A 26865-nucleotide genomic window follows, 5' to 3' on the forward strand; every position below is an offset into this window, starting at 1 on the left:
CCCTGGTGCATATTTCATTTTTGCCTTTTCATGATTTGAAGATCTAGACTGGTGTTGTGCGAAGAAGAGCCAAGATATATCCTGAAAATCCTCTTTTCTTTTGGCAGTTGGAATGGGCTGGTGTGCAGCCCACCTTGCAGTGGCGCTGGTAAGCAGGCTCTCACTTTTGCGGTGATGTGTGCACCGCCGCCATCGAATGTGCTATTCTGGTTGAAGATCTTGGGCGGCATTCTCCGAGCCTCTGCGGCGAAATCGCTATCGGCGTGGGGGCGGGGAATGGGTGTCAAACCTGAGATCGGGTCTGACGACGCTCCCGCGACTCTCTGGTCCCGGAGAATCGCCGCCAATCGCGCGCGCATGGTCGACGTAGTGCCGGTCGGGGGCCATTGAAAGAGCCCCCGCGGCGATTCATCGAATGCAGCTGGCCGAGTTCCTGGCAATGTGGTTTTCTCATGGTTCCATCCGTCGGGAACTCGGCGTGGTGGCTGCAGACTCAGCCCGCGGCCACCCTGGTGGAGGGCAGGGGTATCATTCACGGGGGGGCCCTCCAGGGGGCCACCGATCCGCGGACGCGCACGTACTGGGTGGGGCCACCGATCCGCGGATGCGCGCGAACTGGGGGGGTGCCGATCCGTGGTGCACGGACCCCCGACCAGAAGTGCTGGGCCCCTTATCGGCAGCCGGTGCTTCGAGGACAACTCCAGGGCTCTGCTAGCCCCTTGCAAATCGGAGAATCACCCTGGGCCTTCTCCAGGTAAGTTCAGAGTGATTCGCGTGTGTTTTGTCGCGGGCGTGGGGACATAGCCCATTTCATTTCATAGCCTATTGGAGAATCCCGCCCTTTAGCTCTGTGGCGCAGGTCGTTAAATTTGAAGAATTGCGAGGTATCTTTAGGAGAATGGTGGAGGCGCATGAGAGAGTTCTTTCAGGAAGACCACCTCCCCCGGTCAGATTCGGTGAAGCACTACGTATCCGGTCTTCGGGGCCAGGGGTCTGATCATCCCCCCCCCCCCCCCCAATCTCAGGTCCTATTTTATCCTATTCTTGATGCAACTCATGAGGAGTCGGTGGCTAAGCCAGTTGAGTCTTTCCCACCCGACCAAGGCTTGGGTGTCGGTGCAACAACATTGGTGGAAGTGATGGTGTTTTTTCATTTGATTGTTGGAAACTTTGAGTGATCCTGAAGAGCTTTTGTTGTGTCCAGTGTTTTTGGATTTATTTTTTTTTGTTAGTTGAATTTAAGAATCCATGCCTTTCTCCTTCGATGGACTGGACAGCTTTTGTATCCTGGGAAGGACTGGTTTCTGTCTCGCTCTTCCTTGACCTTGAGTTTCTATTTTGGATCTCTCTCTTTATTACTCCTAAAGCTATTGGAATGCGTAGAATTGGTAATGGCACTCGCTGAGGTGAGGTTGGTTATTAAGTGGGTAATTTGTTGAGGAGCAAGATTGTTCTTGGTATCCTTTCTGTGATGGTGGATGATGTGGGCAGTAGTGGATGTTTCTGGGTCAGGTCGGGCATACCTCCCTTGATGTATATTTTTCCTTCTATTTCTCTTTCCTCGTCTAGGTGTTCCTAATCCTGGTCCGGTCTGAAGGTTCCCGTGGTCATACCGGGGAGGAGGGAATCGGCCCCCTCCTCCAGGGTGCCCAATTGTTGGGTGCTTTGACGGTGGGTCTTCTCCTCTGGATGGGTTCTACCCAGTTGGGGCTGACATAATTATTTTCTTCTTAGTATAACTGGGGATGGTACATTGCCCTGGATGGGGTTGGAGAGGTGTTGGTTTGGCTGGGGTGCATGTTTTTGGTGCGTTGGAGGTCCCTGGGGGTATAGTTTCCGGTGTGTCGAGATGTGCTGGGTTAGGCCAAGTCCGGTACTGTGGCTAGTATCCTGTTACATGTGGGGCTTGGGATGTCCCTTCTCAGAGGCACTTATTAGGGACATCCTGAAAGGTTGGGCTTTGCTTCTTCGGTGCACAGAGGCCTGGGGATGAGCTGAGTCCTGTGCTTTGGTGGATATCCTGTTGTCCCCCTGTGGATGGGTAACTTTCTTGGTTGAATGAGCAGTCTGTTTTCTTTGTTGGTTGGTGCTCAGCATTCGCCAGGGAAATATGGAACCTGGGTTGGGTCCTGATCCTTTCTTACCCTATGGGTTAGTTCCAATAGTTCTAGCCTTTTCTCTGTTTGCTCCTTGGGTGGCTCTGAAAGTTTGATCATAATCAGATCATGCTGTTGCCTCTCCAAACTGCAAAATTGCATGGAATGATGTTGGTTCTGCACTAGCCTGAGATTAGGGGTTATAATAATCTTTATTGTCACAAGTAGGCTTACATTAACACTACAATGAAGTTACTGTGAAAAGCCCCTAGTTGCTACATTCCGGCCCCTGTTCGGGTACACAGAGGGAGAATTCAGAATGTCCAAATTACCTAACAGCACGTCTTTCGGGACTTGTGGGAGGAAACCGGAGCACCCGGAGGAAACCCACACAGACACTGGGAGAACATGTAGACTCCACACAGGCAGTGACTCAAGCCGGGATTCAAACCTGGGACCCTGGAGCTGTGAAGCTGCAGTACTACCCGCTGTGCTACCGTGCTGCCCATGTTACATAGCGTTGTGTGAAATACATGTAACCCCCCTTAAAACAGGGGCTTTTGTGCATTTTCTTTGTTTTTTGTAAGGTTGGGATTGAAGAATCCGTGCTTGGCTACTGCATGGGTGCAGATGTTCTGGTATCCGAAGAAAGGAGACTGTGGTGGCTCGTTGGTGTCTTTGGGGCTCCTAGAGTTGAGGGAGATTATGTTGTTGCGTAGCCAAACATGATGTGGAAAATGTATACTGAAATTCTCGTTTTAATTGCAAGCTGACGTGTCTTGGGAGGGTGTGCACCATTTTAACTATGTTTTCATGGCCTCATCCTTTTTCTCCCTTGGTCTCAGATGGAGCTGTAGAGGTATCTAGTTATGCCTAATGATTGTATCGAACCAGTTGTAATATTGTTCTCCAGTCCCCCTCTGTACTCATGTAGGGCTGTTTTTTTCCTTGCTTCTGGTGATGTATTATTTTGTAATTTTGTTGCGTCATTTTCTAAAATGTAAACCTTAATAATCATATTTTTTTTCTTTGTTATAAATTCAGAGTACCCAATTTTTTTTCCAATTAAGGGGCAATTTAGCATGTCCAATCCACCTACCCTGCACATCTTTCTGGGACCCACGCAGAATGTGCAAACTCCAATAATCATACTTAAACAATTCAGGAGGAGGCTCCACAAATATCCCCATACACAATAGTGGGGAAGCACAGCATATCAGTGGAAAGGTTATGGGGTGGGATGCTCCGTCGGCTGACGCTGGAATCGGGAAATGCGATTGGGCAGAGAATCGGTTCCGATGCCGAAATCACGGTGGGCGCTGATTTGATGTCAAATCACAATTCTCCATCGCCTCGACAGCGGCATCAAAGCGTTCTGCAGCGTATGTACTGTAAACACTATTGGCATATCATTACCAGGCCCAACCCGATATTCTCCGGGATCTCCGCTTCCAGTGGGCTGAAAGTCCCGACGGCGAGGTTCACTTGTGTTTTTAAAAATCGTGAAACTGGCGTCGTGGCTGATGAGGGAGAGCAAGGAGGTAGGAAATGTGCATGCCACACCGATCTAGTTGTGAATCGGACCGGTATGAATCACCGCTGGCAGGGCATTATAATAATCATCTTTATTATTGTCACAAGTAGGCTTACATTAACACCGCAATGAAGTTACTGTGAAAATCTCCTAGTCGTCACACTCCAGAGCCTGTTCGGGTACACTGAGGGAGAATTCAGAATGTCCAATTCACCTAACAAGCACATCTTTCGGGACTTGTGGGAGGAAACCAGAGCACCCAGAGGAAACCCACACAGACACGGGGAGAACATGCAGACTCAACACAGACAGTGACCCAAGCCAGGAAGGATATACCGGAGGGGGGACAGGACATACCTGGGCAATTTTCCACATTGCCAGTGCAGTAGCTGTGCTGGAACAGCTTGGCTAGCGGCACCGCAATTTCCGGGGCACAAGTCTTTAGTACTATGGCCAGAATATTGGCCATGCCCACGGGCCTTTGCAGTGTTCAGTACCTTCAGCTGATACTTTATATCACGTGGAGTGAATCAAATTGGTTGAAAACCGGCATCTGTGATGCTGGGGACTTTAGGATGAGGCCGCGGTGGATCATCCACTTGACATTTCTGACTGAAGATCTTAGATGCTTTCAGCTGGATTCTCTGTTCCTTAGACGAAGTGTTGACACCGGTGCAGGATTCATGCACTTCCACAACAAAATTGGCGCCACACCTGGACTGATTCAACGACTGTTAAGGGGCTAGCACCAGTGCCACGTGAAACACAATTGTTTCCAATGAGAAATGATGCCGGATTTGCGATTGACACTCAAGAGGCCGACAAGTTGCAGCTGCATATACACATTTCACTGGCCATCCCAGCCAATATGATGGCAGCAAGACACGCAGCACCGACTTCGCTGACGCTGAGCTCTCAACTCTCCTGGACAAGGTACCCTGTACCCCGGCTGTGGATGGAAGCTGTCAGCCACTGTCGTTCGCCATGCCTGGGAAAAGGTGGCGGAGGCAGTGAGCGCCATGAGCAACACCGTCCGTACCGGCCTGCAGTTCAGGAAGAAACTGCACGACCTGTTCAAGGCGGCCAAGGTGAGTAGGCACCACTACCTCTGGCAACAGCCCCCGTCCCACACAAAGGCCTGTATCATAATGTCACTGTAAAAAACAATGATAGGGACGGGACAAGGAACGTTAAAAGGACTAGCCATAAGGTTTTGTACCTGAACGCTCTGAGCATTCAAAATAAAATGGATGAGTTATTTGCACGAACAGCCGCAGCAACCCCACCCCTGTCTGCAACCTCTTTATTCATAGCTGGCACACTACGGGGTGCGGGTCCTGGGTTAGCAGTCACTGCGGTTATGGTCCATAGGATTTAGGAGGATGATGACCTGCTCTGCGATAAGCTTTGGTGCTCCGCATCGTTTGATAAAGTCTGACTCCTGCCCACAGTAGAACTTTCCACCGTCCATCTGGGTGATCCTTGCATGCGAACTGGCCATTCCATCACACGGTTCTATCAAATCCCTGGGGTGGTGGAGGGGTGGGGTTGGGACACCGGAGCGGTGAGCACTGGCTCAATTGCGGTTCCTGAGCCAAGTCCACCCCAACATTCACCCGTGCACCCCACCCCCCTCTGTGGTCAGCCCACCCCTCACACCCTTCTGACAGCGCCGAGGCAGGTGAGAACAGGTCAGGTATTTAATGTGAAAACATGTATATAGATTCGGGGCCCTAGCCCCTGTTGCTAAACTGCCCTTCACCTGTGCCAACTTAGCTGGTGCCTATCTTTCAGGTCTTACGGGCCCTAACAGTAAATCCCCAGACTGTGCACAGGAGTAGAGGCAACCTGCTGTGATTCCCGCCCTGCGACCTTGGTCCCCTTTGGTGGGCGTCTTATGGGCCGACTGAGCCTGGATGGGCCCAGCCGCTGCTCGATTGTCCCAGATGTGCCGCCCTGTTCTGCCTGCTGCCCACCAGATGCGGAGGGGACCAGTGGGAGAGGGTGGTGGGTGGGAGTCCAAGGTACTGCAGTGTTCCGGCACCTCCCCTGCAGGAGTCACTGACACAGGCCCCCGGACTACTCCATGGAACTGGGTGCGAGCGGAGCAAACCCCTGAGGCTCCTCTGGCGCTGTCAGTCCTTGAGGCCCCTCTGTCGTCTCAACCAGGGTCTGCGTCACATCAGCAGTGACTGCATCATCTCCCTCTGGGACTGGGCCACCTCCCTCTCTGTCTGCACCACGTTGGGCAGGGCCTGGGCAAAGTTGCCAACGGTCTCAGCAGGGCCCGCTGATCCATTGCCGTAAATTCTCATCCCAAGGCCTCCACCGCGAACACCACCCATGCAGTGTTGGCCTGTGTTACAGGCATAGCTGGCATCACCTCCAGCTCCTGCACACGGTTGGACTCCAGTGCTTGCAGCTGCTGGATGCGCGCCGACAAGCCCTCATGTAGTCCCTGGCTCTGCGACTGCATCTCCAAGAGTGATGGGACTGCCTGTTCCAGATGCCCCGAAACTTGCCTGGACGGCAGCTAGATCCTAGGGTCGTCCACCCCCTCGGGTGTTCTTACGTCCACCTGCTGTACTGGAGCATGTGTGTGGTGCGCACCAGGTAGTGCCCCAGCAGCCTCTTCACTAACATGCCCTGAGTGTTTCTGGGATGGTGGAGGTTGTTGGAGACAGTTGTGACGGGAAGTCTGTGTCATCCTCGGACTCGTGCTCTGGGGTGTCCTGTGTCTCAGATCTATGGCTTGCATCCATGTTGCTGTCATTGTCGCTGGTCGGCACCTGTGGTTCTAGCTGTAGCTGGGGACAAGAATGGGGGACACCAGAAGGGCCTGCCCCATCACCAGCAGGTCCTGCAAGTCATAAGGCAAGACGCATGTTTAGACCGTGGGCCAGGAGGGGGGAGGAGGGGGGGGGGGGGGTAGGGCTGTGTTCGCAAGGGGGAGGGGTGTGTGTTTGGGAGGGGGAGTAGTGGTGGTGGAGCGGAGGTGTGTGAGGGTGGTGTGGAGGGAGGAGGGTGACACACGTGTAATGTAGAACCGCATCTCAGCGGGGTGTCACTTCCTCGCCTGATGCTGACCTTCAATCCAGCGGCTGCCCTTTCCTTCAGCCGGCCGACCATGTCCAGTGCCCGCTACACTGCTGTGGTTATGGGCCGCTGTTTTGGTGTTCCCCCTCCAGTCTTCTCCCGCTCCCGACGGTAATGGGCAGCCATCTCCTGGGGGGAGGGAGAAACAGAAAATACACCGTGTTAGACTGTCGTTGGACAGTCCAGGGCGTGGATAGCTGATGACTTCAGTGGTCAGAGTACCCGGCCATGGCAGCCGGTATGGGTAGCGTAATGTGGTGCAGGGTGGGGGTTGGAAGCCCTGCATGGGGGTGGGGGGTTACCTGTATGTGTGATTGGAGTTTGTGCCAGAGGCACAGTGCTGCCTGCTCACCCTGGCCGCCCTGAGAAGCTCATGCAGTTTTGTCCGACATTGCTGGCCGGCCCAGACAGTGTGCTGATGGCACTAACGGCTTCTGCCACTTGCTACCAGGCCTGGCGAACAGCGACGGCTAGCAACCTCCTTCCTGGGCCATGGTACAGGATCGCCCACCTCTCCTCCACGACATGCAACAGGGTCTCGAGCTCCGCGTCCGTATTGCAGGGTGCTGCTGTCCTCACTTCCATTTTGTTGGCTGGAATGGTGTGTGTGTGTGTGTGTGTGTGTGTGTGGGGGGGTGGGGGGGGGGGGGGGGGGGGTGGGTGTGTGGAGTGAAGTGTGTAATTGCAGCTTGTCAGCATCCCGAGTATCAATCGCATACCTGGCGAATCCCGCACCATTTCCCATTGGAATCAATTGTGTTCCACATAGCACTGGTGCTAGTCCCTTAATGGTCGTCGAATAGGTCCAGGTGCAGCACCAGTTTTGCTGTCATAGAACTTCGCGATTCCTGGAATCCTGTCCCGACATCATCACTGGACTGGGTGTTGTGCAATGAGAATGGATTAGTTGCCAATCTGGTTCTGAGAGAACGCTTGGAGATGAGTGACCGTAATATGATAGAATACTTTATCAAGCTGGATAGTGAGGTAGTTGATCCTGAACCTCAATAAAGGTAACTATGATGGTATCAGACGTGAGTTGGATATGATGGACTGGGAAACATTACTGAAAGGAAGGACAATAGACAGGCAATGGCTGGTATTCAAGAAACAAATAGGTGCACTCCAAAAGTTATTTATTCCAATTTGGCGCAAGAGTAGAAAAGAAACTGGACAAACCATGGCTTACAAGAGAAATCAGAGGTACTACTAGATTCGAAGAAGAGGCATACAAATTAGCAAGAAAAAGCAATACACCTGAGGATTGGGAACAGTTTTAAAGGGTTTCATTAAGAAGGGGAAAATACAATATGAAAGTAAGCTAGCGGGGAACATAAAAACTGATTGTAAAAGTTTCTGTCGGTATGTAAAGAGAAAAAGATTGATAAAAACTAATGTAGGCCATGTGGACTGGGTAAAGTTACTATATAAGGAGCCGAGGGCGAGTGTCACAAGTAATGTTGACTATGGGTGATTCCTGATTCCTCTTCGTCATTTGTTTATGTTAACATGCAGACTAATGTTTGGTGGGAGGATGGGATCATTGTTATTGATATGGGGATTGACAGTGCATTCGTTGTTTATTGTGTGTAAATTTGGGAGAAAATGTGGAAAAGGAGGAGAATAAAAATATTTACAAAATAAAAACTAATGTAGGCCCCTTACAGTCAGAAACGGGGGAATTCATAACCGAGAACAAAGAAATGGCCTAGGAACTAAATTTCTAAATTTGTACTTTGCTTCTGCTTCACAAAAGGGGACATGAATAATGTACCGGAAATTCTGAGTAACACTAGCTTCAGTGAGGAGCTTAAGGAAATTAATATTCGTAGAGAAATGGTTGGGGAAATTAATGGGAAAAAGGCAGATAAATCTCGAGAGCCTGATAATCTTCATCCCAGACTACTTAAGGAAGTGGCCTGAGAAATAGTAGATCCGTTGGTGGTCATTTTCTAAAATTCTTTGGACTCTGGAATGGTTTCTACAGATTGGAGGGTAGCAAATATAACCCCGCTGTTCAAAAACGTAGGTAGAGAGGACAGGGTACTGTAGGCCAGTGAGCCTAACGTCGGTAGAAGGGAAGTTGCTCGAGTCCATTATTAAATGATTTCATAGCACAGCATTTGGAAAGCAGTGGTATAATCAGACAAAGTCAGCATGGATTTACGAAAGGTAAATCATGCTTGAGCAATCTACTAGAATTCTTTGAAGAGGTAACTAGTAGAGTTGACCAAGGACAACTGGTGGATGTAGTTTATTTAGACTTTCAGAAGGCTTTTGACAAGGTCTCACTCAGCAGATTACTATGTAAAGTTAAAACGCATGGGATTGCAGGGTAGTGTCTTGAGATGGATAGACAGCTGGTTAGCAGACAGGGAGTAAAAAGTTGAAATAAATGGGTCTTTTTTCGATTGGCAGGTATTGACTAGTTTCTGTGCTCGGATCTTAACTATTCACATTATATATTAATGATTTGGAGGAGGAAATTAAATGCATTATCTCCAAATTTGCAAGTGATACAAAGTTGGGTAGGAGGGTGAGTCGTGAAGAGGATGTTGAGATGCTTCAGCGGGATTTGGACAGGCTGAGTGAGTGGGCATGTGTATGGCCGATGCAGTATAATGTGGATAAATGTGAGGTTATAAGTTTTGGTAGCAAAAATAGGAAGGCAGATTATTATTTGAAAGGGTGTAAATTGAGAGAGATGGATACTCAGCGAGACCTTGGTGATCTCATGAATCATTCGCTCAAAGTAAAAGTGTGCAGGTACAGCAGGCAGTAAAGAAGGTAAATGGTATGTTGGCCTTCATAGTAAGAAATTTGAGTATAGGAATATGGATGTTTTACTGCAATAGGGCATTGGTGAGGCCACAGCTGGAGTATTATTGGCAGTTTTGGTGTTCTTATCTGAGGAAGGGTGTTCTTGATGTGGAGAGAGTGCAGCAAAGATTCATCAGGCTGATTCTGGGATAGTGGGCCTGCCATTTGAGGAGAGATAAGTCGGTTAGGATTATATTCATTGGAGTTTAGAAGATTGAGAAGGGATCTCATAAAAGCTCTACAGAATTAGACAGGGCAGATTCAGAAAGAATGTTTCCAATGGAGGGGGAGTCCAGAACGAGGAGTCATTGTGTGAGGTTAAGGGACTTTTAGGACTGAGATGAGGAGAACTTTCTTCACTCAAAGAAGAAATTCTGTGGAATTCACGTAATTGAGGCCAGAATGTTGTGTAATTTCAAGAAGGAATTAGATATAGTTCTTGGGGCTAAAGGAATCAAGGGTTATGGGGGCGGGCGAAAATGTGATCAGGGTAGAACTTGATGATCAGGCATGATCATAATGAATGGTGGAGCAGGCTCGCAGGACCAAATGACCTCCTCATGCTTCTAATTTCTCTGTTTGTTTCTATGTATGTACACCTGGAAAATACCAAAGATACCAATTTTAAATCACCACAGTAATAATTGCTACTTAATAGTGTTCTCCCTTAGTGCACAGCAGTAAGTCCAATGAGATGTTGAATATAAATTAAGTTCTGAACTGAGCTATTTAAGCCATCAAACCAAGCGTTAAAACAGCCAGAATGGCAGACCTTTATGACATTTATGTGATGAGTCATTCTTCCTAATTTTTATGTAACTTTTAAGCTGGAAACCTGTGAACATTTGGCCCCAAATCAGTATCGTTGGTTTAATCATGTCTAGGAAAATCATTGCTCTAGTATTGAATGTAAAAAAAAAATAAAAAATTTTCATAGTCATTTTGTCTTTGAGGTCCCCTTCGACCTGACTTGGAAACAATGCTGAGGCATCAAAAATGCCCCAACGAACTTTTCTGTTTTAAATGTTTCCAGGATAATATTGCCATTAATGTGCATTCGCCTGTATAAAATTCAATTATGTCAGCTAACCAACATAATTAATTTTAGTTCAGTAACATTTTGGACTGAGTACATTTATATCTATCTTGGATATCAACTTTAGCTCAGTGGTAGCACTCCCACCTTTGACTCAGAATGTTATGGGTTCAAATCCAACTAGAAATTTGAGCATATAATTAACCCTCAGTGTAGTACGAAAGGAGTTCTACATTGTTTGTCCTCTCACATAGAAATAAAAAATCCCATGGCACCATTCAAAGAAGAGCAGAAGTCCAGGTGCTCCAATCAATATTTTTCTTAATCAACATCACCAAAAGAAATTACGTCATCATCTCATTGTTATTTGTGGGATCAGTTGACTGCCATGTTCTCTGTTATTAGAAAATTAACTACACTTCAAAAGTATTTAATTGGCAGTAATGTGTTTTGGCAAGCGCTGAGGATGTGAAAGGTGCTAATTAAATGCAGTCTTGTTCTTCCTTTATCTAACTCAACTACAATATTGCCTGAAACAAAATTAGTAAGGTATTTTTTCATATTTGGATAATGTTATGCAATGTAATAATAGCTAATCTTATCATTATTTAGATAATGAATTTAACAAGATGCTGAAAAATTCAGAGAAGCAGACAGGGTGGCTGGGGAACTGCAAAAAGCACTTCTGTAAAATCATGACATCCAAACCTGACATCATCAAAGGAAACAGTAAGTACACAGATACAAACTTATTGTGATTGTACATGGCAACTAGCTTTATTATTCAAACACCAAATGTACACCAACTATCAGCAGTTCTAGTGGAAACTTTGCAGTATCATTAAATGTTAAAATTTTATTTTCCTTTTACGATAATGGTTTAGTTAATTCTGTTTTAGTAGCATCGTGTAATAGCCCACAAGGGACCTACGAGGTGGGAATGATTATGTTCCCTGAGGTCTTTGTGGGGTATGAGCTACCCCGTTAGGGCATGGGATCTCTATTAACCTTTGTAAATAAGATCGGCATTTAAGGCACTGACCAGAATAGGAACCTGCGAGGGATCTACCGGGCAGTATACATATCGTGTTGTAATTAAAACAATGTTTCTTTATTTTACTCTGTGTGGACTCACTGTATCCTTATTAAACTGGCGACGAGGAGTGAACTGGTTTACCGCTGACGCTGCGACCGACTCAACTAAGCCACCTCCCTGATTTTTCTGGACCCAGATTTGGATTTACTTAATTCACCATGCCTCTGTTTGGATGGTTAGATGCATTTGATGCTGGTGTTGAAGACTGAAGCTAATACGCAGAAAGAATGCATTACTTCTGGACCAACAACATCTTCTGGACCAACAACATCAGGGAGAACAAATGGCAGATGGTCATACTATTGAGCTCACACGTTCGGGGTGATCCAGTGGGGGTGCCAAATATACAATTGTTCGACCAGCTCGTGGTATTTGTGGCGCACAACACTATAACCCAACCCCGTCAGTGATTGCTTAAAGATATCGGTTTAATACGACAGCGAGGTTCCCCAGTGAATCCGTAGCCGAGTCCGTATCACAGCTAAGAAAAATAGTCGAGTTTTGAGAGTATGGAACCTCTTTATCAGATATGCGCTGCAATTGTTTGGACTGTGGTCTAAATAATATCGAAACACAGAAAAAGCCTTTGGCCAAAATTTCCCTGATCTTTCAGCAGGCAGCAGATCTCATTATCCCGGAAAAATGCAGAAATCGACATCCAAGAGATACAAGGGATGGAAGTGAACATGTTGTACCCCATGGTCAGGACGGAATGCTGCTGCGACTCTGGTCTCTGGGTGAAGAGAGACGGCTGTCGAGGCGTGAGACATCACCGGACTTGACTGAAGGCAATTCCGGCCCGTGTGCAACATGTGGGCACCGGTTTAGGTGTACTCGCAGGCAGCCGGAAGGCCAGCCCTCCAGGCATCCCGGCCGAAATAAGTGTCAGGCCTTGTATCTGGATGACCCAGAAGAAGCCGAGGATAAGGTTCAGATGCAGCTGAACTGTTTGGTATCACCCTGTGTAGCATCTATTCATGTTTCGATACAGGTGAATGGCCACATGTTCTAAGTAGAGTTGGATACGGGGTCTGCCATTTCTGTGGTGGCACAGAGAACCATGATCTTATAGAACAAGTTTTTTTTCAAATTAATTTACGGGATGTGGGCATCGCTGGTTAGGCCAGCATTTATTGACCATCCCTAGTTATCCTTCAGCTTTTTTGAACCGCTGCAATCCTTGAGGTGTAGGCACCCACTGTGCTGTTAGGGAGGGAGTTCCAGGATGTTGCCCCAGCGGCAGTGAAGAAATGGTCATATATTTCCAAGTCAGGGTGGTGAGTGACTTGAAGGAGAACCTCCAGGTGGTGGAGTTCCCAGATATCTGCTGCTCTTGTCCTTCAAAACGGCAGTGGTCCTGGGGTAGGAAGGTGCTGACTAAGGAACCTTGGTAAATTACTGCAGTGCATCTTGTAGATGTTGCCACTGTTCGCCTGTGGTGAGGGGTTTGAATGTTTGTGGATGGGGGCTGCTTTGTCATGGATGATGTCGAGCTTCTTGAGTGTTGTTGGAGCTGCACTCAGCCAGGCAAGTGGAATGTATTCCATTACACACCTGACTTGTGCCTTGTAGATGGTGGACAGGCTTAGGGGGGTCAGGAGGTGAGTTACCAGCCAGAGGATTCCTTGCCTTTGACCTGCCCTGGTAGCCACAGTATTAATATGGCTAATCTAGTTCAGTTTCTGATCAGTGGTAACCTCCAGCATGTTGATTGTGGGAGATTCAGCAATGGTAATGCCATTGAATGTCATGGGACGATGGTTGGATCCTCTCTTGTAGGAGATAGTCATTGCCTGACACTTGTGTGGTGCGAATGTAACTTTCCACTTATCAGCCCAAGCCTGGATTGTCAAGGTCTTGCTGCATTTGGACATGGACTGCTTCATTATCTGAGGAGTCGCAAATGGTGCTGAACATTGTGCAGTCATCCGCAAACATCCCCACTTCTGCCCTTATGATGGAAGGGAAGACATTGATCATGCAGCTGAAGATGGTTAGGCCTAGGAACTACTCTGAGGAACTCCTGCAGTGATGTCCTAGAGCTGAGATGATTGACCTCCAACCACAACAACCATCTTCCTTGGTGCCAAGTATGACTCCAACCAGCAGAGAGATTTCCCCCTGATTCCCATTGACTCCCGTTTAGCTCGGGCTCCTTGATGCCACACTCAGTTAAATGCTGCCAAGGGCAGTCACTCTCACCTCACCTCTGACATTCAGCTCTGTTGTCCATGTTTGAACCAAGGCTGTAATGAAGTCAGGAACTGAGTGACCCAAACTGAGCATCCGTGAGCATGTTATTGCTGAGTAAGTGCCGCTTGATAGCACTGTTGATGATTCCTTCCATCACTTTGCTGATGATGGAGAGTAGACTGATAGGATGATAATTGGCTTTGTTGGATTCGTGCTGTTTCTTGTGTACAGGACACACATGGGTAATTTTCCACATTGCCGGGTAGATGCCAGTGTTGTAGCTATATTGGAACAGCTTGGCTTGCGGTGCGACAAGTTCTGGAACACAAGTCCTCAGTACTATTGCTGGGCCCATAACCGTTGCAGTATCCAGTGCCTTCAACCATTTCTTAATGTCACGTGGAGTAAATCGTATTGGCTGAAGACTGACATCTATGATGCTGGGGACCTCCAGAGGAGACCGAGATGGGTCATCCACGCGGCACTTCTGGCTGAAGATGGTTGCGAATGCCTCAGCCTTGTCTCTTGTACATATGTGCTGGGCTCCTGTGCTGGGCTCCTCCATCATTGAGGATGGAGATATTTGTGGAGCTTCTTCCTCCAGTGAGTTGTTCACCACCATTCACTGCTGGATGTGGCAGGACTGAAGAGCTGAGATCTGATGCGATATTTGTGAAATCGCTAAGCTCTGTCTATTACTTGCTGATTATGCTGTGAGGCACACAGGTAGTCTTGTGCTGTAACTTTACCAGGTTGACACCTCATCTTTAGATATGCCTGATGATGCTCCTTGCATGCTCTCCTGCACTCCTCATTGAACCAGGGTTGATCCCCTGGCTTGCTGGAGGTGTGCACACTTTGACTTTGGCACGACACGGCAGCTCATTTGGCCACTTATACGGTGGTACGACTGAATATTGTGAGTTCCACCCTAACTCCGATAGTTTATGGGCCAATCAGTTCATCTTCCCTTATTGCTGTGCAAGGAAGCAGACCTATCCTGTTGGGCTGCAATTGGCTACGCCTGCTGTAGTTGATTGGCAACACATCTTTAAAGTGGGATCTGGTAGTCTGTGTGCAGTACTGAGCAAGTTCCCGGAGGTTTTCCAGTGTGGCTTGGGTACCATTAAAGAAGCTGTGGCGTGGGTGGCATGGTGGCACAGTGGTTAGCACTATTGCCTCACAGTGCAGAGGATCCGGGTTAGATCCCGGCCCCAGGTCACTGTCCATGTGGAGTTTGCACATTCTCCCCGTATCTGCATGAGTCTCACCCCCCACAATCCAAAGATGTGCAGGGTAGATGGATTGGCCACCTTAAATTGCCCCTTAATTGGAAATGTTTTAAAACGTTTTTTAAAAAAAGGAACTCTGGCCAAGATCCAGGTGGACCTGGAGACCCAACCCCATTATGTTCATGTCCGCCTAGTTCCCTACGCTTTAGTAGAGAACGTCAAGACTGAACTTCACTGTTTGGAGAGTTTGGGCATCATTAGGCCTGTGCGCATCGCTGATTGGGCGGCACTGGTGGTCCCCATCATGAAGCCGGACAAGAAAGCCCACCTCTGCGGTAACTATAAATTGACGGTGAACACAGCTTCGAGGTTGGACTGTTATCCTTTACCGCACATCGAGGATCTGTATGCAACATTGGCCGGTGGCTGTACATTTCTGAAAGTGGACATGAGCAATGCTGGTTTAGCTCAGTGGGCTAGACAGCTGGTTTGTGATGCAGAACAAGGCCAGCAGCGCGGATTCAATTCCCGTACTAGCTGAGAATTCCAAATTCTCCCTCTGTGTACCAGAGCAGGTGCCGGAATATGGCGACTTGGGGCTTTTCACAGTAACTTCATTGCAGTGTTAATGTAAGCCTACTTGTGACAATAAAGATTATTTACATTTACTTATCTACAGCTGGAGCTTGATACATCATGGTGGAGGTATGTCATGATTAATATATACATTATGTTCTATGAGTACACCCGGCTTCCGTTCGGGGTATCCTCGGCATGCACAGTATTCCAGTGTGTCGTGGAGAACATTCTGCGTGGATTACCGTGCAGTGCGATTTACTTAGACGATGTGCTAGTCACAGGGACCACAGATCAGGGACATTTGAAGAACCTCGATGCAATGTTGAACATTTTTCAGAGTATGGCGTCTGCCTGCTACTTGCCAAGTGCATGTAATCGGGGTATCTGGTGGACCGAGACCGCCTGCACCCGGTTGCCGAGAAAGTGAGAGCTATCAAAATGCCACCGCCCTATGAGACGCCACTGAGCTTTGCTCCTTTCTTGGACGAGTAAATTACTATGGGTGATTTATTCCAATTCCAGCAACTGTCCTAGCCCTCCTACGCTTGCTCCTCAAGAAGCACCAGCCTTGGGAATGGAGCAAGGCTCAGGATGACGCATTTTGTTTTTTTTAATGTTTTTATTCTGCTCCTTTTTCACATTTTCTCCCAAATTTGCACTCCCCTATAATAAACAATAAGCAGTAACAAATATAATATCAATCCCCATATCAACAACAATCCTATCATCCCACCAATCCCCAAACAACTGCCCGCATGTTAACATAAACAAATGACAAAAAGGAATCAGGAATCACCCATAGTCACCATTAACACACACGGTCCCCCTCCCCACAACCCTCCCAACCACCCCAACTAATATTCGATGTTATCCAATTCTTTTTTTTAAATATGTTTTATTGAAATTTTTTTCCCAAACAACAATTTTTCCCCTCTTACAAAGCAAACGCAACAATAACAATACAGACATTTTTAACAATACACAAGTAACAAAACCCCTTTATCTTTGACCTAAACTAAACTAAACCTCCCCTTCCCCCTGGGTTGCTGCTGCTGGTCATCTGTCTTCCCTCTAACGTTCCCCTAGGTAGTCGAGAAATGGCTGCCACCGCCTGGTGAACCCTTGAGCCAATCCTCTCAGGGCAAACTTTATCTGCTCCAGTTTAATGAACCCCGCCATGTCATTTACCCAGGCCTCCAGTCCGGGGGGTTTCGCCTCCTTCCACATGAGTAGGATCCTGCGTCGGGCTACTAGGGACGCAAAGGCCACAACGTCGGCCTCTTTCGCCTCCTGCACTCCCGGCTCTTCCGCAACTCCAAATAGAGCTAACCCCCAGCCTGGTTTGACCCGGGCCTTCACCACCCGCAAAATCACTCCCGTCACTCCCTTCCAATACCCTTCCAGTGCCGGGCACGCCCAAAACATATGTGCGTGGTTTGCCGGGCTCCCGCCATACCTCCCACATTTGTCCTCCGCTCCAAAGAACCTGCTCAATCTTGCTCCCGTTATGTGTGCTCTATGTAGCACCTTAAATTGAATCAGGCTAAGCCTGGCGCATGAGGAAGAGGAATTTACCCTGCTTAGGGCATCAGCCCACATACCCTCCTCTATCTCCTCCCCTAGTTCTTCTTCCCACTTTCCTTTTAGTTCGCCCACCGACTCCTCCCCCTCTTCCCTCATCTCTCGGTAAATCTCTGACACCTTGCCCTCTCCGACCCACACCCCTGAAAGCACCCTGTCCTGTATCCCCTGTGTCGGGAGCAACGGAAATTCCCTCACCTGTTGTCTAGTAAACGCCCTCACCTGCATATATCTCAAGAAATTTCCCCGGGGCAACTTATACTTTTCCTCCAATGCTCCCAAGCTCGCAAAAGTCCCATCTATAAATAAATCTCCCACCCTCCTAATTCCCAACTGGTACCAGCTCTGAAATCCTCCATCCATTCTTCCTGGGGCGAACCTATGGTTGTTCCTGATTGGGGACCCCACCAGGGCTCCCCGCACCCCTCTCTGTCGCCTCCATTGTCCCCAGATATTCAATGTTGCCGCCACCACCGGGTTCGTGGTAAACTTTTTCGGTGAGATCGGTAGCGGCGCCGTCACCAGCGCCTCCAAACTCGTCCCTTTACAGGACTTTCTCTCCAGTCTTTTCCACGCCGCTCCCTCACCCTCCATCATCCATTTACGTATCATTGCCACATTGGCGGCCCAATAGTAATCGCCCAAGTTCGGTAGTGCCAATCCTCCTCTGTCCCTACTACGCTGAAGGAACCCCCTCCTTACTCTCGGAACTTTCCCTGCCCACACGAAGCTCGTGATGCTCCTGTCTATTTTATTAAAAAAGGTCTTGGTGATTAGTATAGGGAGACATTGAAATACAAATAAGAACCTTGGGAGGACCATCATCTTAATTGCTTGCACCCTGCCCGCCAGCGATAGAGGCTGCATGTCCCACCTCTTGAAGTCCTCCTCCATTTGTTCTACCAACCGTGTCAGATTAAGTCTGTGCAAGGTTCCCCAGCTCCTAGCGATCTGAATCCCCAGGTATCGGAAGTTTCTTTCCACTTTCCTTAGAGGCAAGCCTTCTATCTCTCTACTCTGGTCCCCTGGATGTATCACAAATAATTCACTCTTCCCCATGTTTAGCCTATACCCCGAGAAATCCCCGAACCCCCTCAAAATTCGCATAACCTCTATCATCCCCCCCGCTGGGTCCGACACGTATAACAATAGGTCATCCGCGTATAACGAGACTCGGTGTTCTTCTCCCCCTCTAATCACCCCTCTCCATTTCCTGGAGTCCCTCAACGCCATGGCCAGAGGTTCAATTGCCAACGCGAACAACAATGGAGACAGCGGGCATCCCTGTCTTGTTCCCCTATATAGTCGGAAATACTCCGATCTATGTCGACCTCCAACTACGCTTGCCATTGGAGCCCCATAAAGAAGTCTAACCCAGCTAATAAACCCGTTCCCAAACCCAAACCTCCTTAACACTTCCCATAAATACTCCCACTCCACCCTATCAAATGCCTTCTCTGCGTCCATTGCCGCCACTATCTCTGCCTCCCCCTCCACTGGGGGCATCATTATCACCCCTAATAGTCGTCGCACGTTACTATTCAGTTGTCTCCCTTTTACAAACCCTGTCTGGTCTTCGTGCACCACCCCCGGGACACAGTCCTCTATCCTCGATGCCAGTACCTTTGCCAACAATTTGGCGTCCACGTTCAATAATGAAATGGGTCTATAGGACCCGCACTGCAACGGATCTTTATCCCTCTTCAAAATTAACAATATCGTCGCCTCCGACATCGTCGGGGGTAGAGTCCCCCCTTTCCTGGCCTCATTGAACGTCCTCACCATCAACGGGGCCAACAAGTCCACATATTTTCTGTAATACTCCACCGGGAACCCGTCTGGTCCTGGGGCCTTCCCTGCTTGCATGCTTCCCAGTCCCTTAATAACCTCGTCCACCCCAATCGGTGCCCCCAGGCCTACCACCCCCCGCTCCTCCACTTTCGGGAACCTCAATTGGTCCAGGAACTGCCGCATCCCCTCCTCTCCCTCTGGGGGTTGAGACCTATACAGTTCCTCATAGAAGGTCTTGAACACCTCATTTATCTTTCCTGCCCTTCGCACCGTGTCTCCCCTTTCATCTCTAATTCCTCCTATCTCCCTCGCTGCTGCCCTCTTTCGCAATTGATGAGCCAACAGGCGATTAGCCTTTTCCCCATATTCATACCTCCTCCCCTGTGCCTTCCTCCACAGTACCTCCGCCTTTCTGGTGGTCAGAAGGTCAAATTCCGTCTGGAGTCGTCTCCTCTCCCTGTACAATTCCTCCTCCAGGGTCTCTGCAAATTCCCTATCCACCCTTAAAATCTCCCCCAGTAATCTTCCCCTTTCCTTGGCCTCTGTTTTCCTTTTGTGGGCCCCAATGGAGATCAGCTCTCCTCTGACCACCGCTTTTAGTGCTTCCCATACCACTCCCACAGGGACCTCGCCGTCGTCATTGACCTCCAGGTATCTCTCAATACACCCCCGCATTCTTGCACACACTCCCTCATCCGCCATCAGTCCCACATCTAATCGCCAGAGTATTCTCTGCTCTCTTTCCTCTCCTAATTCCAGGTCCACCCAATGTGGGGCATGATCCGAAACCGCTATGGCTGAGTACACAGCTTCTTCCACCCTAGAGATCAACGACCTTCCCAAAACAAAAAAATCTATCCGGGAGTACACTTTATGGACATGGGAGAAGAAGGAAAACTCCCTAGCCCTAGGTCTAAGAAATCGCCATGGATCCACTCCCCCCATTTGGTCCATAAACCCCTTAAGTACCTTGGCCGCTGCCGGCCTTCTTCCGGTCCTTGAGCTGGATCTATCTAGCCCCGGGCCCAGCACCGTATTAAAGTCCCCTCCTAAAATCAAGTTTCCTACCTCCAGGTCCGGTATACGCCCCAGCATCCGTCTCATAAATCCCGCATCATCCCAGTTTGGGGCATACACATTAACCAACACGACCTCCATTCCCTCCAGCCTACCACTCACCATTACATATCTACCTCCGCTATCTGCTACGATGTTCTTTGCTTCAAATGCTACCCGTTTCCCCACCAAAATGGCCACCCCTCTATTCTTTGCGTCCAGTCCTGAGTGGAACACCTGTCCCACCCATCCTTTCCTTAGCCTAACTTGGTCCGCCACCTTTAGGTGCGTCTCTTGGAGAATAACCACGTCTGCCCTTAGTCCTTTCAAATGCGCGAGCACTCGGGCCCTTTTTATCGGTCCGTTCAGGCCCCTCACGTTCCACGTGATCAGCCTCACTAGGGGGCTACCTGCCCCCCTCCCGTGTCGACTAGCCATTACCTTCTCTAGGCCAGTCCCATATCCCTCCTACGCGCTCCCACACGCTCCCCCAGCGTCGCACACCATCCCCGCCCTCCCACTCTTTAGCCATTTCCTTTTGGATTTCCGCAGCAGCAACCCAGTTGCCCCCCCCCCCCCTCCCCCTCCCTCCCCGCTAGATCTCTTTCTAGCATGATTGCTCCCCCATATTACTTCCGTAAGTCAGCTGACTTCAACTGACCCCGGCTACTCCTGCTCACTCCTCGACCCCCCCGTGTGGGGAACTCCCATCCGCCTTGCGCCTGTCTTCCCGCCTTATTCTTTCTGGCGCGGGAACATCCCTTTACCTGACCCGCCTCTTATGGCGCAGCTTCCTTTCTCCTCCCCCTCCCCTTCCCCATTCTCCAACTATGTCCCGTCTTGCCCCCCTCACCGGCGCCCACATTTCCCCAATGTCTCCCCCCTTCCCAATTTACTTCTCAATTAACTTCAACCATAACATTAACAATAACATTTCCTGCAGCATCAGTCCCTCAGTTCCGATCCAATTTCTCTTCTTTGATGAAGGTCCATGCTTTTTCCGCCGTCTCAAAATAATGGTGTCTCTCCTGATACGTGATCCATAGTCTTGCCGGCTGCAGCATCCCGAACTTCACCTTCCTTTTATGCAACACCTCTTTGGCTCGGTTGGAGCTCGCCCTCCTTCTCGCCACCTCCGCACTCCAATCCTGGTATACCCGTACCACTGCATTCTCCCATCTGCTACTCCGCACCTTTTTAGCCCATCTCAGGACCTCTTCTCTATCCTTAAGGCGGTAAAATCGCACGATTATCGCCCTGGGTGGTTCTCCCGCTTTTGGTCTTCTCGCCGGAATCCGATTTGCCCACTCCACCTCCTAGGGGCCCGTAGGGGCCTCAGCACCCATCAGTGAGCTCAGCATCGTACTTGCGTACGCTCCACATCCACTCCTTCCACACCCTCAGGGAGACCCAGTATCCGAAGGTTCTTCCTTCGCGCTCCATTTTCTAGGGCTTCGATCCTTTCAGTACACTTTTTATGAAGTGCCTCGTGCGTCTGTGTCTTAACCGCCAGGCCCAGGATCTTGTCCTCAATATCTGTCACCTTCTGCTCCACCACGCGGAGCTCTGTCTCCTGGGTCTTTAATGTCTCCTTGAGCCCCTCAATTGCCTGTAGCAACGGGGTCAGCACCTCCCTCTTCAGCAGCTCCACGCACCGTCTCACAATTTCATCCTGCTCAGGCCCCTATGTCGCCTGCGCTTTCTCCGCCGCCATCTTGTACTTCTCTCTTTCTGACCCTTTGGTCGACGATTCCTCGCGCTGCAGCCACCGCCGCCGGTTTCTTCCTCCTTCGTTTGGGGGGGACTCCCTTCTCACACACCCCACACCGGGTTGCGTCGTCGAAATATTCCCCGTTGGGGCTCTTAAAAGAGCCCGAAGGTCCGTCGGAGCTGGAGCCGCCGAAGCGTGCGGCTAGCTAGGCATCACCGCAACCGGAAGTCCCTTCAGTGGCCTTGATGAGGTATTTTCACAGTTGTTCCTTCTGCTGCTAGAATTCACCTTTGATACAGGCCCTCCGGTCAGCTTGCAGCTTTAAGCTTGCCCTTCCCCCGCCTGCATGCTGGAAGAGGCCCTGTTTATCCTGCAGTTGCAGCCAAATCTTTTACTGTTTCTGCCGTGTCTGGCAACCCAGAGACATACCCTTCCTGGGGGACACTGTCGGGGGAATATTGCAGCCTTCTTCCCACACCGGGAAATGTCAAACAAATGCCGTGGGGGCCCTGTAAAAGAGCCCAAAAGTCCGTTCCAAGCAGGAGCTGCCGAATATGCGACCTAGCTCTGCATAGCCGCACCCGGAAGTCATGTTATCCAATTCTTGAAAGTGCAGACTGAATAACGCCCATGAATTGTAGAACCCCTCTGTCCTTCTCTGTTCAAACTTAACCTTCTCAAGAGTCAAGAATTCCAACAGGTCCCCCCACCACACCAGGGCACAGAGTGGAGAGGTTGTTCTCCATCCCAACAGTTTCCGCCTTCGGGCGATCAACGAGGCGAAGGCTACAACATCTGCCTCCATACCCATTTCCAACCCCGGCTGGTTCAACACCCCGAATATGGCCTCCCGAGGGCCCGCATCCAGTTTCACCTGCACCACTTTAGAGATGACCCTAAAAACCTCCTTTCAGTAACTGTCCAGCTTTGGACAGGACCAAAACATATGAACATGATTTGCTGCCCCCCCCCCCCCCCACAACGCTAACTCACATCTTCTACCCCCTCAAAGTGTCAGCTCATCCTCACCCTTGTGAGGTGTGCTCTATATACCACCTTCAGCTGTATCAGCCCTAACCTTCCGCACGAGGTGGAGGCGTTCACTCTCCGGAGCACCTCACACCTGAACCCCTCCTCCATACCCTCTCCCAACTCTTCCTCCCACTTTGCTTTGATCCCTTCCACTAGTGCCTTCTCCTCTTCCAAAGTAACCCCATAAACCACTGACACTACCCCCTTCTCCGGTACCCCTGTCGTCAGCACCTCCTCCAGCAATGTGGAGGCCAGCTCCACCGGGAAGCTCTATCTCCTTCCTGGCAAAATCTCGAACCTATCTAAACATTTCCCCCTGCTCCAGCCGATACTTCGCTCCCAGCTCCTTCAATCCTGCAAACCGACCCCCGAGAAACAAATCTTAATCCCCTTCTCCTCCAATTTCCGAAAATTTCCATCCCACTTCCCTGGCTCAAATCTGTGGTTACCCCGAATCGGCATTTCCCTTGACCCTGCTCCAAAGTGTTTGCGTAACTGCCTCCAAATTCTCAATTAAGCTATTATTACCGGACTCCCTGAGTATTTCCCCGGGGCCATCGTGAGTGACACTGTTGCTCGTGCCTTCAATATCAACCCGTACACAAACTCTCCTCCATTCTGACCCACTGGGAATCAACCCCTCTGACCCAGCTCCGCACCTTCACATTCGCCGCCTAGTAATAATACATCAGGTTCGGAAGACCCAAACCCCCTGTCCGCCTTATCCTCTGTAGCAGCACGTTTCTAACTCTGGCCACCTTCCTTCCCCTTATGAACGAGGAAATCATTCCTTCGATCTCTCCAAAAAATGCTTTTGACAGGAAAATCGGCAGGCATTGGAAAATAAACAGAAATCGCGGCAACACATTCATTTTAACCGCCGGTACCCAACCGCCAGTGACAGAGGGAGACCATCCCACTTTGTCAGATCAGCTTTCACTCTCCCCACCAAACTAGAAATGTTGTATCTATGGAGCTCCCACCACCCCCCCCCCCCCCCCCCCCCCCCCGACTCCCGAGCAACCTGCACCCCCAGGTATCGAAAGTGAGTCCTTGCCCGACAGAATGGCAGCCCCCTCCACTCCTGCCCCCACCCCTGGCCGTGACGCCACAAAATACTCACTCTTGTCTCGATTTAATTTGTACCCCAAGAAAGACCCAAACACCCGAAGCAGCTCCAATATTCTCCCTATTGCCATATTCGGTTCCGACACGTATAACAAGTTATTGGCATTGAAGGACACCCTATGCTCTATCCCTTTCCATATCCCCAAACTTCTTAAAGCGATGGCTAACGTCTCAATCGCAAATGCAAACAGCAGGGGGGACATAGGCCATCCCTGCCTAGTCCCACGGTGGAGAGTAAAGGTATCTCGAGCTGATGTTATTTGGACACTCGTTTTCGGCTCTTTATATAGTAGCTTTACCCAGTCCACAAATCTTGGTCCAAACCCAAACTGCTCCAGAACTGCCATCAAGTACCCCCATTCTACCCAGTCAAACGCTTTCTTGGTGTCCAATGCCACAACCACCTCTGTTTCCTTCCCTTCCGCCGGTGCCATAACCACGTTCAATACCCTCCTCACATTCGAAAAGAGCTGCCTCCCTCTCACAAACCACGTCTGATCTTCACCTATCACCTTCGGGAGGCATTCCTCCCAGTACTTCGCCAATACTTTTGCAACCATGTTTAAAAGTGATATGGGCCTATATGATCCACACTCCGTTGGATCCTTATCTTTTTTAAGCAACAGGGGAAATTGATGCCTGCCCCAAAGTTTGTGGTAACACCCCCTTCCCTATTGCCTCCTCAAACATCCCCTTCCATTAGGGGTGCCAGCTTATCCTTGAATTTTTTATAATATTCCACTGGGAACCCATCCGGCCCTGCCACCTTCCCCGACTGCATCCTCCCAATCGCATCTTTTATCTCCTGCTCCACTATCGCTTCTTCTGATATAGCCCTGTCCCCCTCCCCTAGCCTCGGGTACTCCAGCCCATCTAGAAATACCTGCATCTCCCGGTCTCCCCCAGGTGGCTCTGACCTGTACAACCTGTAGAATTCCTCAAAGAACTTGTTAATCAGATCTGGAGCCACCACCAACTTCCCTGCCCTGTCCCGCACCTGAACAATTTCCCTTGCTGCCCCCGCCCTCCGATGCTGACCTGCCTTATCTCCATGCTCGTAAACTGCACCCCTTGCTCACCTCAGTTGGCACTCACCTCAGTTGGCACACTGCCTTCCTGGTAGATAGTTGGTCAAAGCTCGCCTGCAGTTCCTCCCTCTTTTCCAATTTGGTCCTCATCTTCTGCATAACAACTTATTATTTTTTTTTAATTCTTTCAAAAAAAATTTCAGAAAAAACTTACCCCAGGACCGGACTTCAGACTTCTTATAAACAAATTTTAAGCGAGAGCCACCCGATGTGGAACATCTCCACTACATTGCACCCTGGCGGCGATGAGGCATTTAAGAAGGTGAAATAGCGGTTGTCCTCTTTGAGGGTGTTGACGCATTTCAACCCTTCAAAACCATTATACATCATGTGCAATGCTTTGCCATTTGGGAAGTCTTGTCTCGTCGGATGAGCGATGGGTGTGAATGTCCGATCACCTTTACAACCCGAATGCTGGCTGTGGTTGAGAAAAAATATGCCCAAATAAAAAAAGGTCTGGAGGTCATATTTAATGTAAACTGTTTCATCAGTACACCTGTAGCCACCATTTCTATCTTGTCACAGATCACAAGCCGTTGCTGGGCCTCTTCTGTGAATCGTGTCTGCAAGAATTCAGTGCTGGGCTTTGTATATTGGCTGCCTATTAATACTCTTTAGAGCAGAGCCCAGATTGCACATGCTGATATGTTGAGCCACCTTTCCCTGCAGACCGAATCCGCAAACCTCCAAACGGCACGGTCAAAGTGGTCGCAGTCCTGAATTTTTTGGACACCTTGCCCATCATTGGCTTGTGTATTCGTGAATGGACGCAAACAGATCCCGTCCTTGCCAAGGTGCGGCATCTGGTGCTATGCTGCTAGGTGCCAGCATCTACAGCTACCGAGGGAGTTGAAGGCTTTCTCCTCCAAGTTCTCGGAGCTGACCGTAGAAGATGGTATCCTCTTATGGGGCACCAGGGTGTTGTTCCGAAGAAAGGCCAAGCATTGTGTTGAAGGACCTTCACAACGAGCACTTCTGAGTGTCCAAAATAAAGATGTCGACGAGAAGCTATGTCTGGTGGTCGGATTTGGACACGGATATCGAGACATTGGCCCAACAGTGCTCCATCTGTCAAGAGCACCAGGTGCAATCCTACGCCCTTGGAGTGGTAGGGATGCCCCTGGGCTTGCATACACACCGATTTTGCTGGTCCATTTCTGGGTTCGATATTTCTCGTCCTGGTGGATGCCCACTCAAGGTGACCTGAGGTCCACAAGATGGCGATGATCATCTCCCGGGTGATCGTCGCGCGATTGCACATTTCCTTTTCCATCCACTGAATCCCTGAGGTGCTCGCAACAGGTAATGGGGCCTCTTTCACGTGTGAAAGGTTCGCTACATTTGTGAAGCTCAGTGGGATTCGCCATGTCCGTACTGCCCCATACCATCCAACATCAAATGGTTTGGTAGAGAAGGCCATGCAGATGGTTAAATGGGGTCTAGCAGGCGCTGTAGAGTGGCGACTAACGGATTGTCACAGTAACATCATTGCAGTGTACATGTAAGCCTACTTTTGGTACTAATAAAGATTATTATTATTAAAGAAACAGACTTCGGGCTCAATGATCACCAGGCTAGCAAGATTAATATTCTCATACAGGACCAAGACACAGGCAGTAACTGGGGTTCCCCAGCTGAGATGTTAATGAGTCGCAGGCTTCGTTTATGGCTAAGTTTGATTATCCCACGAAGCTGTGCCATAACCAAGATTTGTAAGGGCTTGCCTAGTGCAACGTCGACCTCGTCAATACTTCACACCTGACGACGCAGTGCTCAATGACGGTGCTCGCTGGCTC

General features: G+C 49.4%; 1 protein-coding gene across 6 annotated transcripts in view; it reads left to right on the forward strand.

Moving 5' to 3' along the window:
- Nucleotides 1-26865, forward strand: part of tbc1d32 (TBC1 domain family, member 32) — a 452053-nt gene that overhangs the window by 287873 nt on the left and 137315 nt on the right. For all 6 annotated transcript variants that reach the window (XM_072499364.1, XM_072499359.1, XM_072499363.1 and 3 more), the window contains one exon: nucleotides 11195-11311. In XM_072499364.1, coding sequence (XP_072355465.1) covers nucleotides 11195-11311 — 117 coding nt within the window. The remainder of the gene's footprint in view (nucleotides 1-11194; nucleotides 11312-26865) is intronic.

This window comes from Scyliorhinus torazame, chromosome 4 (assembly GCF_047496885.1).
Source record: "Scyliorhinus torazame isolate Kashiwa2021f chromosome 4, sScyTor2.1, whole genome shotgun sequence".
Lineage (NCBI taxonomy): Eukaryota > Metazoa > Chordata > Chondrichthyes > Carcharhiniformes > Scyliorhinidae > Scyliorhinus > Scyliorhinus torazame.